Source organism: Punctularia strigosozonata, assembly GCF_000264995.1.
Source record: "Punctularia strigosozonata HHB-11173 SS5 unplaced genomic scaffold PUNSTscaffold_18, whole genome shotgun sequence".
Lineage (NCBI taxonomy): Eukaryota > Fungi > Basidiomycota > Agaricomycetes > Corticiales > Punctulariaceae > Punctularia > Punctularia strigosozonata.
This window is the reverse complement of record NW_006767450.1, coordinates 356,209-370,077: the sequence shown is the minus strand read 5'-3', so window position 1 is coordinate 370,077 and position 13,869 is coordinate 356,209. Positions and strand designations below refer to the sequence as shown.

Here is a 13,869-nt window from a genome sequence, read left to right as displayed (position 1 = left end):
GGTGCGAGCGCAGCGTATCAGAGACCCTCCGGAGACAAGGAAAATGTCTACTCGAAACCCTGTAGTTGGCCTCCCCGAGAGCTTCTACGACCGAGAGTGGTACGCAATGCTTCCCATGTTCCTCAGGTCCCTGCTCCGCGCCAAAGCTTCGCCGTCCGAGAGAGAGTGGAAGGAGCTTGTGTTCATTGAATGAATGTGCAGGTTTAAATTTGCATTATCCACACGCTGCTGTTACGAACCCTGTACATAAACTAATCCAAGCATATCGATGATATCTATCACTTTAACGGCACATCGTCCTCCATACGACTCCTGCGATCGAGCATATCTCCCATCCACAACGGTCCCTTCCTGCGTAGCAGCTTCCGCGCCGAGTCCACCGCCCACTCATTGACACTCCACAAGGGCGCCCCACGGGCGCGTTCCCTAGGAACAACAAATTGATTCACGGCGAGACGCGGTTCGGCAACCCCAGTAATCCCATATGCCTCGGTGCGTCCATCCACCTGGAATACGACGAACTGCTTGCTATATCCGGCGAACCCGGAGATAGTACCGCGCAACAGGAACCGTCCGAAGCCGTCCTGAAGCTGCACATAGTCCCCAACACCGAAGGAGAGAGGCTTCGCGCTCGCTGCCATTCTTTCATTCTCCACATGAGCATTTCTTGCCAGCTGCCAGCGATTTGGGTGTATCACCCTAGCCTCGCAATGACCAGGATCTGCAACCTTGCATTAGTAACGCGTATGTCGCTGCTCACGGATGAGCACTTACATAGTTTGTGCTCAGTGGTGGGCGCGGGCGCGGTATTGGTGGCTTGCACTGCTTCCGTTGCGGTGATCGCCTTGCGGTCGTTGGATGGAAGGCTGCCGGCGTCAATGTTGTGAGCGGGCATTGCCGCGGCTCGCCTATCTGATTGGATGATTGCGGTCTCGGTTGTCAAGGTGACTACTCGTGACAAGGAAGCTCGAGGGAGCACGGGATCGGTGGTATCGTCCCTGATGTTCGGGTGAGATTGGGACCTGCGGGCCATTATTGAATAAACAACTTTCGCGCCTGCTGGGATTATTTATTCTGATTTCCCGCCATTGTGCGGTCGATCATTTCTGTCATTCATTCATTGATGGTTCTTTGTGCACCCATGCCATTGTCTACGTGGTTCTTAGTGTAGATGCAATCCCATTGTTCCAAATAGCGAACCAGTGTCAGTCATTATTGACCTCTCGCCAGTATCGTTATCGACAACTTCTGGCTCCTGTGAACATTTCGTCATCCGACTAACCTATGCCTCTGCTGGGTTCGTGCAGCTAGCGCGTTTGACGGTGAGGGTCTTTACGTTTGAAGCGAATAACGGTAATGGCATGAGGCAGACTATCTACCGCGTGGTCGACCAAATCTACGTTTATTTGCAAGCGGATTCACGTCCATTTACCACTACCTGACGCATTGTTACGTACTCGCTCAAAGATGGTATCATTTAAGTAAGACGCTCCGCGACTTTGCCTAGTCATTTTCTGTCTTTTCTCACTCCTGCGACTCTGCGCCGAGATGCCAAGGCCTGACCATCTTGATCCCGCCGTACTGGAGTTTGTTCGAGGGCTCTCCGACCTCGGCCATAAGGAGAGGGCGACGATATCCGTCATATTTGCGACACATGGCATCGACACCCTGGTGAGATGATGGCACCTTCTCCCGGAATTCTCTCGGTTTACCATACACTGCAGCACCGACTCGACGTCCTGTGCACTCTCCCCCGAATTCAGCGCCAACGATGGCTCATGGAATATTTGGCTCCTGTCATTACCCCATTCATGTCCGCTCTGCTCGAAGTCCATCTCAGCAATTGGGGCACGGCACGGATGCAAATGGACTTGGAAAACGTGGAACCTACCGCCGACGCGTTGCAGCCCTCTATGCGGAATTGCATCGAATACGAGAAGTACAACGAAGACTTGATGTTCTTTCTTAACGAGATCCATGGCTTGGATGGCTCCCGCAAAATAACCGCCACCGTGTTGTCTGCGCTTGGTGTTCAAAACCTGGCAAGTAATTCCGTTCAGGTTCATCACACTGCTCATACCTCTACAGGATGCCATCGGATTCATTTGCCTCATGCCGACCTGCGACCGTCGTGGGTTCATCCGCACTTGGCTTACACCATGCATTGGGAGCTTCCCTGCGTTCTTGCTCGATCTCGCAATGGAACGCAGGGCACAGCTCCTTAGACGCGGCTGACGCTATTGCAACCTTAGTGGTGGAGCTTGCACGGTGTGAAGTTTGAGTGGGGTGGTTAACTTGGCCCTCCCGTCAGTCGAGTAGGGTCAATCGAGTAGACATCGCCGTCGCACAACAGCATTTTGTTCGGGATCAACTCCATTATATGTCAATGATTATTCGTCTATGGAGTATGTGGAGTGGGTGTGACAATGACAATTATGATAAACAAGCAAGGGTTAATACTTATACAACATAGGGTAGGAAAGGGGCCATGGGATCGGCGCCAGGGCAATAATTACCATCCCACAACTTCGTGAACATCCCTACAGCTCGTAGCTCCCTGACCGCGTAGTTATGCCAATCCTTGGGATTGCGAGGATCAAACGCCGTTCCTCTGCAAAGCAGCTCTTCCAACCTTCGAAGGTGTTCGTCGGACATGAAATTGACGTGGACGATTTTTTTCACCATGAAGAGCACCAGCACCCGCGCTGCGCTCGAAAACCGTCGCAATTCCGCTCTGCTGATTCCTCTGTCGAGCATGTAGTCCGTGAAGCAACTCCCGTCGAGAAGGGCAGTGCCTGCGTAGTGTAGCGTATATTGTTCGGGTTTCAGCCGAATGGGTAATCGAGGGGGTGCGCGGTATGCCTCTGCAGCCGCGATTCTCTGAACCAGAGATGGCTTTTGTCGAATGCGTATGAGCTTGACGGTCTCATAGAGGTCTGGGAAAAGCATATAGAAAAGGAAGAGAAGTTGCATTTGCCAGAAAGGCGGGGCGTTTGGCCAGTCAACTCCTCCTTGGCCTGCGGACCGGGGGAGAACGGCATCGAGGTAGATGAGAACCTCGTAGATGGGTACATCCGTGAAAGGACCGAAGTGATGATCCATGGTGTACGCGTCGAGGGCGAACAAGTTGAGTGTCCTTTTTGACGCGAGCTCGAGGAGCTCTGACGACTTCTTAATCCTCTTAGCGCCGTGAAAGAAAAGGCTGTCCGCCTCGTCGAAGAAGAGATACGGCCTGTCCGGAGCAGGCATAATAGGATCGGGAAGGACATAATCCTGAGACGGTTTAAGCGTTGCCAGGGACTGAAGAAGCTCCTGCTGGAGTGCTGCCGGAGAGCTCTGAACAGACACCGGAGGGCCCAAGGGCGCGTCTTCCACGATAACCTCTACACCGGAGTGTCCGTCCACGTCCATATCATCCCGTTCCCCAGACAGACCGACGACTGATGATCGCGCGAGAGGCGTGAGGGGGGGTGCAGGTTGCACGACGGCGGTCTGCGACACAGGCGGATTAACAAATCCCATGTCACTGTTAGAGGTGTTGTCGGTGTTGTCCTGTACCACATCTTTCAACCCGTCTGCGGGGATCACAGGTTCAAAGTGCCCTGAGCCCGCCGAGTCATGCAGCGCGGTGGGACTCTCAAAGACTGGAGATATCTCAACAACGGGCACGGTTACCGTCGTTGACGAGCTTGCAGCCTCCTCCTCCTGACCGTTGATCGTTAGATGATACAAACGACTCATGTGTTTGTCTTACCATGACGCTATCTCCCTGCTCGTCCGCCTCAACCACGGTGGACGTTCCCCCACTATTGTCCTGCAAACACGTCAGCGGAGATCAATGCAAGCAACACACACGTACTGGTGTTGCACAGGACTTCCGGTTCCGGTGTTTGGCACGACGTGCTCTAGCACGCTGCTTCGCATGCTGCTCCACCAGCGATTGAGATGGTCCAGGACTTTCTTCCGTCGCAATGAACAGCTCGGGAGGGATCAGGCGCATCTTGGCCACCTCGCGCCTTGCCTCGTCCCTCACCGTGCGCCATCGTTCCCGCTCCATCGCAAGTTCTGTCGACGCACGCTCTTGCGGGATGATGAGCCTCTTGGCCTTCTTGGAGAGCCACCGTATGGCTTCCGATTGTTCCGGGCCTTGAAAATATCGAGACATGTCGATCAACGCTTCCAGCATCGCAAACTTTGCAACGTCGCCCGCGCTCGCGGCCTCGAGGTCCCTGCGTGCTGCCTCCAACGTGAAGGGCAACTCCGCTAGCGTCCGCCATGATAGCGGGTATCCGAGCGGTCTACGTGCCTCGGTCTTCTTGGACAGGTGTGGTGCCGAGCTGGTAGACATCTGATCGATGGTTCTCTCGCGATAAGAATATGGTCGTGGAGGTAGGAGGTAAGAAGGATCCGCCGCGCTTGCTTCGCACACCTCGTGCTATCCCACGATCGAATGAAGATTTGATCAAACAGCACGAGGTGGGCACATGTGGGCGAGTTGCCTAGTTAGAGCATAAAAGTGGGCGTGCACGCAAGGCAGGCGGTATTGCGTACTTGCGCACGCAAGCAGCGCGAAGGCAAGCAACCAGAGATCTACCTGACCGAGATTGTCCAGCCCGCACATGGACGACGATTCACCCCAGCGCACGGCCGACCATGACCTTGAGGATGAGCTGCTTATCGAGACCATTGCTGCACGGGCAGCCTTGGATGGACTGCTCGGTGACGAGGTTGAAGAGTATCTGCCGTCGGAGGTGGAAGTTCCTGGACCATCAGTCGCCGAACTGACAGCGTCGCTGTCTAGAGCCGCCGCACCAATGGCGCCTGGCGCCAGGACGTCGCAGATCACCCCAGATGCAGTGAAGAACCGCATGAAGGGCACGTCCGAGAAGCGAGCACAAGCGGGTTTCGCAGCCATATCCACAGAAATTGAAAGGATCAACGATCGCCTTCGCGCTCGTTCAGACGTGGGCCCCAAAGAGCTTCGTCGCTTCCGGGAAGATCTGCTGCACACGCGAAAGAAGCTCGATAATATGAAGATCAAAAGAGGGGGGCCAAAAATCAAACAACTGCGGGGGTTGGCCGAGAAGGCATACTCGAAACTCCTACGAGATCTGAACACGTACCGCGTTGCAAAAGAGGACGTCGAAATGGACGACCAAACCGCAGGGGCATCATCTTCGGCCTCCGCGAGTACGCTCCCGCCCCCTTCGGCCTCCGCGAGTACGCTCCCGCCCCCTGAAACTTACGATACAGGTGAGCATCCAAGAATTGTTAAAAATACTCGGCGACCGTATTAATGGAGTGGGCAAGAGCACATGTTCCATCACGAACTCAACTCACGCAGGCCGGTGGTCCAGGTGATGCTCTTCGCAGCTATAGCGGGACATGTTTTCGCAAACGCCGGTCTGAGACTTTGCAATCTGATACTGAATTTGCTGCCATTGATTCTGAGGATCAATTGCGACGAGGTCGGAGGTGATAAGTCGGTGCAGGAGGCGATTCTCGCGGATGTACCGAAGACTATAGAAACTGTCCTCAACCACTTCCATCTCACCTCGCCGTCGACGGTTATCGCGATATGCCCTGACCCAAGGTGCCAACAAACATACGCCCCGGATGCCTTCCAAGCGTATCCGTCCCATTGTTCCCATCGTCGCGTACCCGCCGCTCCGCCTTGCGATCAACCGTTGCTTCGAGCCAGCAAGCGCGGAGGAACCGAGCCCCAGAGACCGATGATATTTTGGAGATTCGAAGAATATCTAGCCATGCTGTTCTCGAGAGCAGACTTCGAGACGGCAATCGATAAATTCGCAGACGATGCATGTCATGCCGCATCGACGCCGCGAAAGCAGCAATGGTCTCATGTCTACCATGGGGAGTTTCTGAGGACGTTCAACGGTCCGGATGGAGAGTCCCTATTCTTGCGCCGCCATGGATCGGAGGCACGGGTGCTCTTCGCATTGTTTTATGACGGGTTTAATCTCGAACGAAACACGGTCGGTGGCGAGTCCGCCACTTGGGGCATCATCAGCCTGAAATGTGTGTCTCTGCCCATCGAGCTACAGAACCTTCACGACAACATGCATATATCCATGTTGATTCCACCGTATAAGGGCGAACCCGGCCAGGACGTTATTGACAACTACCTGCGCTTGATCGTTGATGTCTTCGTCCGAGGATGGGAAACGGGTATTCAGCTCAGCAGGACGGCCAACTACCCCACCGGACGACAGGTCTTGTTCGCATGCGTATATGTGGCAGCTGATCTCAAGGCGCGTGTCAAGGTCGCGGGCACACAAGATCACACTGCGCATCGCTGCGGCGGGATATGTGACTGCGTGGGTAGTAACACCCACAGGAGATACGACTACGAGGAATGGAGGCCACTGGGTCTGGACGTTATCAAGGAATGCGCCGCCAGGTGGAGAGCGGAAACAACGGAAGCGGGGAGACGAAAGGTGTTTAAGGAAACCGGCTTCCGCGACAGCGTCATGTACAAACTTCCTTACTGGAATCCTGCCCGCCAAGTGGTCGTCGACCCCATGCATGCCGCAAAAAACCTCGCGGATTTCATGTCCGGTCAAATCTTGAACCTGACAGAGGATGCGCCCAAGCTTGTCAACTTGGTGGATTTGGGATTTGACTTTGCGCCACCAGAAGACGCTTTGGATGGTGCATCCGCACCCAGGGATAGCGCTACAAAACTACTGAAGGATATCCACGCCATTCATATGACGCTCCAACAAGGCACAACGGCAATGGGAGCGGGCGCCAGGGAAAAGTTCCTAGACGAACGGTGCAAAGCTATCGCCCGCAAGTCCGTCGACGCGCTTCAGTTCGTTGCAAGGGACGTCAGCGCGCAGGCCGTCGCAAACCAACCGTGGAGGGCATCTGAGGGGCCCGTCAGATACCCCGGAGGTAGGGTAACCGCCCAGCATCTCGCGAACGGTCTGATACTATGGGTGAGCACACCATGAGACGGGGATCATTGACACTAACCGCCTTCACAGCGATCACAACGGACCATGGAGTTACCGCCCAGGCCACCCCCCACGGGGACAGACAACGTCAAGGCTCGCATCCGACAAGTCATTGCGCAAACGGACGTCCCGTCGTGGTTTCAGAAACCGCCAGCTCGATTCGGAGAGAAAGGTGTCGGCGCAATCAAAAGCTCCGAGTGGCGCAACCTGTACACCCTCTATATTCCGTTTGCCCTGATTAGCCTATGGTCGAGAAACGCGGACCCGTCCACCAGAATGGAGCGCATCAATGCAGATCCGGACTTACAGGACGCGTACACGGATATCTTAGAAACCACAATGCACCTGGTGGCCGCGCTATACCTTATGAACAAGCGTGTTCAATCGCAAGGCGATGCAGATGGCTACCGGGAGCATCTCAAAGCGTGGTACCACGCCGTCCAACGCATATGGGCCAACGTAAAAGCCAAGCCAAATTGTCATGCCGCGTTCCACGTATGGGACTTCATACAGCTGTTTGGCCCCGTCGCGTATTGGTGGTGCTATTCATTCGAGCGGCTTATCGGACATCTGGAGCGCCTGCCTCACAACCATACCAAACGTGAGAACGCACTATCAATTGAATCACGTTGCGGCGCTGACACAAAAGTACAGTGGAAGCAGAGCAGACAATCACTCAGGCGTTCATTCTAGGATGCAAAACACGGCATTGGTTGTCTCGACCGGACTGTCCTCAGGCCATCAAAGAATGCAAAGCGCTGTACGACAAGGCCTACAGGAAACACAGCAGCCTGTTCAACCAAGATGTTCACGAGAACACCGTTCCTGCTAATGCGCAAAAGGAAGCACGCCGAACGAACATGGAACTGCCATTCGAGATAGCCATTGCACTGGACTTCAACTGCGCTCCCACAAAAGCGCATTTGACGCTGGGCGAGTTTGTCTACTCAAGAGCCGAAACCCATATCGGCAACAGCCTCGTCATGTACAGGGACGGCGAGGCAACGTTGTGCGGCTCCATCCAGGTCATTTTCTGTTCTCCCGAAGGCGCTTGGAAATGCGCAGTGAAAAGGCAACTGCCTATTCCCAAGCGCGAGGACAACATCTACGCTTTGTATCGAGATTTCCCCGCGCGCATGTTATCCAACACGTGGGCCGAACAGCCAACTATCATCAATCCCAGTGATATCGTAGGACACTATGCGCGATGGAAAGTAACTGAGGAATTATCGGCAATTCTTCCTCTGCACAAGGTATTGGCATCCTTACGGTTCAACACGCAAACAAAGGCTAACAAGACACGCAGGATTAACCGCAAGCGAATCGCCGATACGGTAGCACAATGAGATGTATTGCGTCCAAACACAAGGACGGTAAATAGCTAACGGGAGGACTTTCCTGTCACTTGTAGTAGTCATGCCTGCAATCTACGTACTCCGTCGCTGTTGACAGATGCATTGCAGTGGGGAAGCTGGAGTGAAAATGCAGCGTGGTGATCTGACGAGGTAAAGTTGCCATCCACGAAAGACTGCGGCGGAGCTCTGCCAGAAGAAAGCGCATTCCTCGCCTTCGCGGCAGACACAACCTTGCGGCAAAAGGCCACTCGGGAGGAAAGGGAAGTGGTACTCGGTCCAGGGCATCGTGGAGGCTGCCCGGCTCGTAATGCATCCTCTCCCGTACGCTCGCAGTCTCAGAGGAGTACTGCCCGTGGAATAAGATCCGGAAATCATAGCCTACAAATATTTGTCACAACCAAGAAATATAGCCAGGTAAGAGGCGGGGGAACTTACGCAATCTCCCATAGCGCAGCGAGACGAAGTAGCGCTCAACGTTGCGCTTCAGCCCCGCAGCCCGATAATCTGCGTCCTCCCCAACGTGTTCACGCTTCATCAGCGTAGCCCCGAAATACTTGAACTGGGCCGCGGCAGCGGCTACAAAAGGAGGTGGCACCTCACTGTCGCGTCTCAACAGTCCCCACCACATCCCATAGCCCGCTTCCATATCGCGCTCCCACACAAGTGCTTCCTTCTCCTCCATCCTGCTCTTCTGCACCGGATCGGAGGCGCGAACGCTATCTCGGGTGGACGATCGGAGACGGCGGCTGCCACGCGCATTCTTCTCGCTAATCCTCGGACAAATAGCCTCTTCAGGTATGGTGTCTCGTTCAAAGTCGAAGCCAACAGATCGCCGCAGACCGAGGGATTGCCCTGCAGCCGACACAGCACGTTGAATGTCTGCAAACAAGATAGCACCATCTGCATCAACGTCGATGGCGCAGCAGACATCTTTGTGGTAAGGCTGGACGATGTTGATATCTAGGGCATGAGCAACGCCATCGACGATATGATGCACGGCGTGCGGCCGATACTGGATACTGTACGGGTACGTGTCGCGATCGATATCTGGGCCTGAGGCGAACCTGCGCAGAGTGAATTGAAGACCTATCCGACAGCATAAGTGTCAGATGTGCAGGAAATGCAGGGAGCCTACATATATGGAATGCGTGGTCCGTATACACGAAGGCGACTTCAACGGTCGACTCGTGGTGGTCCGGATCCGGTTGCACCGGAATCCACCCCTTGGCCACAAAGTTTGTCAATTCTTCTTGTACGGCCATAAGCTCCCCCATTTCCACGGTTGGTCTATGCCCATCCAACAGAGGGTCGCTGCAATCCCGGAGTCAGACAGGCAATTAACCGTCCGACACGTCAAAAAAGCGACCCACGCATCAAGGAAGTAGGTTGGAGATAGTCCCGGCAACATGTCTTGGGCACGGTGATGGCAAGGTACAAAGGAGTGGGGAGGCAGGGCATGAACAGACCGCATCAAATACGCGGGCACGAACATTCTTCTCAAACACCCCTCCGATACGCGGGCACGAACATTCTTCTCAAACACCCCTCCGTGAGAGAACCCCACCTCGAGGTCGCGGGAGGCACCCACGTCTGATCCATGAGGCGCTACATGAGGCGAGTGGGAGTTCTATGAACTAGTCAAACCGAGCACAACACCCTCCGATAAAAAGCCCCCACAAACTCCATTTCAGGTATCAATCGTTCGACCACTATGCTTCTCCAGCGAATCTTCGGCTATGGCTCCTATTATCGTCGCATCGGGAGTGTCACGACTCCTGAGCCTAGCATATCTGCCCTCGCTATGTCTCCGGATTGCACCATGTTGGCAGCATGCGGTACGCACTCCGTCGCATACCCCGACAAGCTTACTAACATAAACACCAGGCAAGAGCGGCGTATACCTCTGGCTCCTTCCCATTATGCGCCCGGTACCTGTCCCTATCGATTTTGGGTACTGGTCAAGGGGAGCCGTCGTCTGCGCCAAGTGGGCGCCCGCCAACGCCCCTTCGTTGCTAGCCTTCGGCACGACCAAAGGTTTTCTGACGATATGGTCTAAAGAACCGGCAGTGCGTGTCCTCCGTTGCTGCTTGTGCGATAGTATCAACTTCTTCGCAGGGGGTCCAATCGGTCCCGCTCATGGTTGAGCAGTTTCAGCGCGCCGTGTCTGAAGGCCGCGCGGTCACCTGCCTCAACTGGAGTATGTCCACAACACACAGACCCATGTTGGCCGTCGGTACGAACGACGGCCTCATTCATCTCTTCTCTGTGGGGGAAGCCCATCAACCCCAATCAGTGTGGTCGGTCAAATGTCAACCGCACATACGACCGCTCCAGGTCGGGTTCCCGACCCCAGGGCGCGAAGAAGTTGTGGTTATTGGCAGAGATCGAGGCGATGTGTAAGTCTACGACCCCGATCCTGCAAATGCTCGCTGACGTTCATACCAGCGTGCTTCTGGGAGCGACAGGACGTTCACTGCACTCCTCTTCCGTGACCGCAATTGTGTACGTGGCATTTTTTTAAATATTCTGTCGCTTACCAAGGTCGTCAGAGGGTCCGCGGACATTCGAAGCTTGGCGACTGCAGACGGAGTGGAGTTCGTGGTGAACGAACTCGCTGGCGCATTCAGACTTCACGAATATCGCCACGGCAGCATAGATCACGTCCGCGAACTGGTGACCAACCAGAAAGGCTTCCCGCCGGCGACACCGAGGCAGATCAGATTCGGCGGCGCAGGCGAAGAAATCGTCCTCGCGGGCAATCCTGGCGTCGTCTGCGTCTTCCGGAAAACATCGGGCGGCCTCGAAGCAAAGCTTCGCCTGAAGTCTACCACCTCGCCGGCCATCGAGGTAGATTAGCTTTGCGACAGTAGAACGTCTTCTAACAATCAGTCAGACGGGCGCAACACCTGAGCACGCTTTCGTTGCCGCAAGCGGCGTCCATAAGGGCTTAGGTTTCATCGCCGTCTGGAGTCGACAGCGCCCATCCGAGGCTATCGCGCGAAACAGAATGGCAGGTCATGCACTGGCTTCAGTGCCCGGTCAAGTCGCGCTTATGACCACCGACAACTCCATGCTGGCGCGCGCGTCGACTCTCATCTGGTCCATCGTTGGGCTCCTGGCACTGTTCAATCTCACGCGTCTGACGTTCCCAGATTTACGCCCCTGGGTACGCATCCATCGCCTTATCTTGATAGCTCCATTCATAGTGCGGATACGGAAAGGTTTTGCACGTCTGGCCCTACGACACGCTGGTTGGCCGCGACGGCGGTTTCGCCATCTCGCCGAGCTCCTATCTCGCACGCTATTTCTATTAAGCGTGCATGAATCGACAGTATCTAGCGTCCTTCCTGCTGACGCCGTGCTGCACGCGGGCCATAGTTGTTTACATTTACGCTCCGCGAGTCCGATTATCCTCATGCTCATCATGTACCATATACGTCGCCCGCTGATTCCCGAATGCCGCATGTTTGCCTTGTCACAATATAAGAGGTGCCTGAGACCGAGCAAGCCAAGTCGCCCCTTGACTTCCCCCACTATGATCTATACCGTCGCCGTGCCGACCTTTTACGACGAACCCAAGTCCGGTGACCATTCAACCCACGGATCCAGGCGTTCATCCGCTGCTCCCGACTCACCTGGGGATGGTGATGATAATTCGGGCGGTGCTGCAGCCGCGCCGATGCCCGAACTCGCAACGGCAATCCTCCCCTCCACGAACGACGGCCGAGCGCGCATTCCCAAGCCCGCGGGAGAAGCTGGCCGACCTGACCGCGGAGGATATTCTTTGCGAACCGCGCTACGCTCGGATCCATCCTTATACCCCCAGCTTTTGGTGAGCTATATCTTCGGTCATCTTCAACACCGACTTAACGTTGCGCAGAAACTGGCACGGGACCTGGTGACCAAGCACCTCTCACCATCCATATGTTATTCCGCTCAGTCCAAACGCGCATTGGCAGAGGCAATAAGCGACGTATGTTAAACATACACCTTCACACTACGGTAGGCTGATCACGAATAACAACAGGGAAGCTCCCAACTTCCATTGCTCAATGAGTTCCAAGACTGCTGGCCACTTGTAGACGCGCTCCGCATGCGCCTTAAGTACACCAGCTCCAGAGCCAGGATGAAAACAGCATCTGCGCCACCAATCAGACAATCCCCCCGACTCAGGAATGTTAACAGTGTCCGATTCCAGGGAGTACCTGCGGAATGAACTATCTCTTCGCGTAAACGATTCCTAGAGTGTATTTTCCATCTTGAGGTAGAGCTGATTTGCAGCGGATACATATCAAATTTTCGTTAGCATCGTGCTCGCTGTACAATGTTTCTCACGCATGCCCTCCGCGTCGTGCGCAATTTGAGTGTAGTACGCGTTCACGCAAAACTTAACGAGTTACATTGAAATCGTACAGCACTACCTAGTTCTCCTACACAACTCAATGTTTAGGTCTTTGTGCTATGGCCAGACATCAGAACGAAAGAGGGTCTGAGCAGGAGGCAGCAGTGGTGATGTAGTAAGGGAGACGGTCATTGACCAGACGCCAGGGCGACTCAGGCAAACCATCGAACTTCAACGAATCCATGAGGGGTGATTTGAGCAGGACGAGGAGACCTCCGCTCGCAGTCTATAGACAACACTGAGGTGGTGAAGCTCCACCGATGATGTCAAGCACGACGCTAACCAATACACGAAGGCGCCGCCTGCAGCTAGCGACACTTCAGTTTGTCGCGAAGGCTAAGTTGTCTGGGACGCCAAAAAAAATCGTGATCTCAGTACTTACTCGCTGCAAATCAGCTCTAGTAACGACCTAGTCCATGATACGCTCAGAGGCAACCTTATGTGGCACCCAGCTTGTTTTGCGCGAGGCTCGGTGCCCGCTCACAAATCCATTAGTAGACCGCTTGTTACCTTTTTTGTGCTTCATCATGGTGAATATTTGATTTTCTGCGTGAAACACGGTTCGCCAATCATTCTGAAGATTTACGTTGCACTGATACATGGATATAATGCTTCAACTGACTACGACTACCTCACGACAGCCTTGAACCGAAGGTTCTGGTGCTTGATGCCGGATTTGAACGAAGTGACTTCCTTCGAAACGAGGAAGTTGCAGTTAGTATTATGCCCGACTCGCTCACGGATACGAATTGTTGTCGCACCTGTTTCCGCGTATCGCTACAATCAAACAAGCTGGAGCTCGGTAGGAAGAGCCTAGACTGCGCGGTTCAATTTCAGGTTGTCGTCGCTCGAGCGAAGGACGAGACTTACCCCTCTGACCCAACGGCACTTTGAGCGAGACGACCCCAGAACCGTCGAGCCGGGTCAACGTTGTCCCTCGCCAGATCGCAAGCGACTGGCACCTCTGCTTCGGTTTTATCGCGGGTCATACCTGCGCACAGACTTTAGCAACGCGACGGGGAAAGAATCGATACTTAATTAGAGTGTAGCCGATGGTGACTAGGAATGGCTTCTACTAGGTATTGCCTATGACGATCGCGTCGGTCAGCTATTTCATCATTGTAACGACGAA

General features: G+C 54.5%; 6 protein-coding genes across 6 annotated transcripts; 3 read left to right on the top strand and 3 right to left on the bottom strand.

Annotated features, from left to right (window-relative positions):
- Nucleotides 1–278: 278 nt before the first annotated feature.
- Nucleotides 279–1,033, bottom strand: PUNSTDRAFT_138728 (uncharacterized protein; the record flags this gene model as incomplete). The annotated part of the gene is made up of 2 exons (XM_007388414.1): nucleotides 279–721; nucleotides 775–1,033. 2 exons carry the CDS (start codon nucleotides 1,031–1,033, stop codon nucleotides 279–281), a joined length of 702 nt encoding a protein of 233 aa, XP_007388476.1.
- Nucleotides 1,034–1,524: 491 nt separating this feature from the next.
- PUNSTDRAFT_47579 (uncharacterized protein) lies at nucleotides 1,525–4,348 on the bottom strand (the record flags this gene model as incomplete). Its single annotated transcript, XM_007388413.1, has 5 exons — nucleotides 1,525–1,718; nucleotides 2,157–2,237; nucleotides 2,517–3,705; nucleotides 3,755–3,814; nucleotides 3,860–4,348. The coding sequence occupies 5 exons, from the start codon at nucleotides 4,346–4,348 to the stop codon at nucleotides 1,525–1,527; spliced, it is 2,013 nt and encodes a 670-aa protein (XP_007388475.1).
- Nucleotides 4,349–6,026: 1,678 nt separating this feature from the next.
- Nucleotides 6,027–6,548, top strand: PUNSTDRAFT_40091 (uncharacterized protein; the record flags this gene model as incomplete). Its single annotated transcript, XM_007388412.1, has 1 exon — nucleotides 6,027–6,548. A coding segment is annotated over one exon (522 nt), but the record flags the coding sequence as incomplete, so codon positions are not given.
- Nucleotides 6,549–8,381: 1,833 nt separating this feature from the next.
- PUNSTDRAFT_47577 (uncharacterized protein) lies at nucleotides 8,382–9,609 on the bottom strand (the record flags this gene model as incomplete). Its single annotated transcript, XM_007388411.1, has 3 exons — nucleotides 8,382–8,713; nucleotides 8,771–9,421; nucleotides 9,471–9,609. The coding sequence occupies 3 exons, from the start codon at nucleotides 9,607–9,609 to the stop codon at nucleotides 8,382–8,384; spliced, it is 1,122 nt and encodes a 373-aa protein (XP_007388473.1).
- Nucleotides 9,610–10,046: 437 nt separating this feature from the next.
- PUNSTDRAFT_47576 (uncharacterized protein) lies at nucleotides 10,047–11,649 on the top strand (the record flags this gene model as incomplete). Its single annotated transcript, XM_007388410.1, has 7 exons — nucleotides 10,047–10,170; nucleotides 10,220–10,401; nucleotides 10,451–10,731; nucleotides 10,801–10,837; nucleotides 10,877–11,182; nucleotides 11,229–11,501; nucleotides 11,542–11,649. The coding sequence occupies 7 exons, from the start codon at nucleotides 10,047–10,049 to the stop codon at nucleotides 11,647–11,649; spliced, it is 1,311 nt and encodes a 436-aa protein (XP_007388472.1).
- Nucleotides 11,650–11,870: 221 nt separating this feature from the next.
- On the top strand, nucleotides 11,871–12,579 carry PUNSTDRAFT_138722 (uncharacterized protein; the record flags this gene model as incomplete). The annotated part of the gene is made up of 4 exons (XM_007388409.1): nucleotides 11,871–12,167; nucleotides 12,216–12,308; nucleotides 12,363–12,439; nucleotides 12,534–12,579. 4 exons carry the CDS (start codon nucleotides 11,871–11,873, stop codon nucleotides 12,577–12,579), a joined length of 513 nt encoding a protein of 170 aa, XP_007388471.1.
- Nucleotides 12,580–13,869: the final 1,290 nt, after the last annotated feature.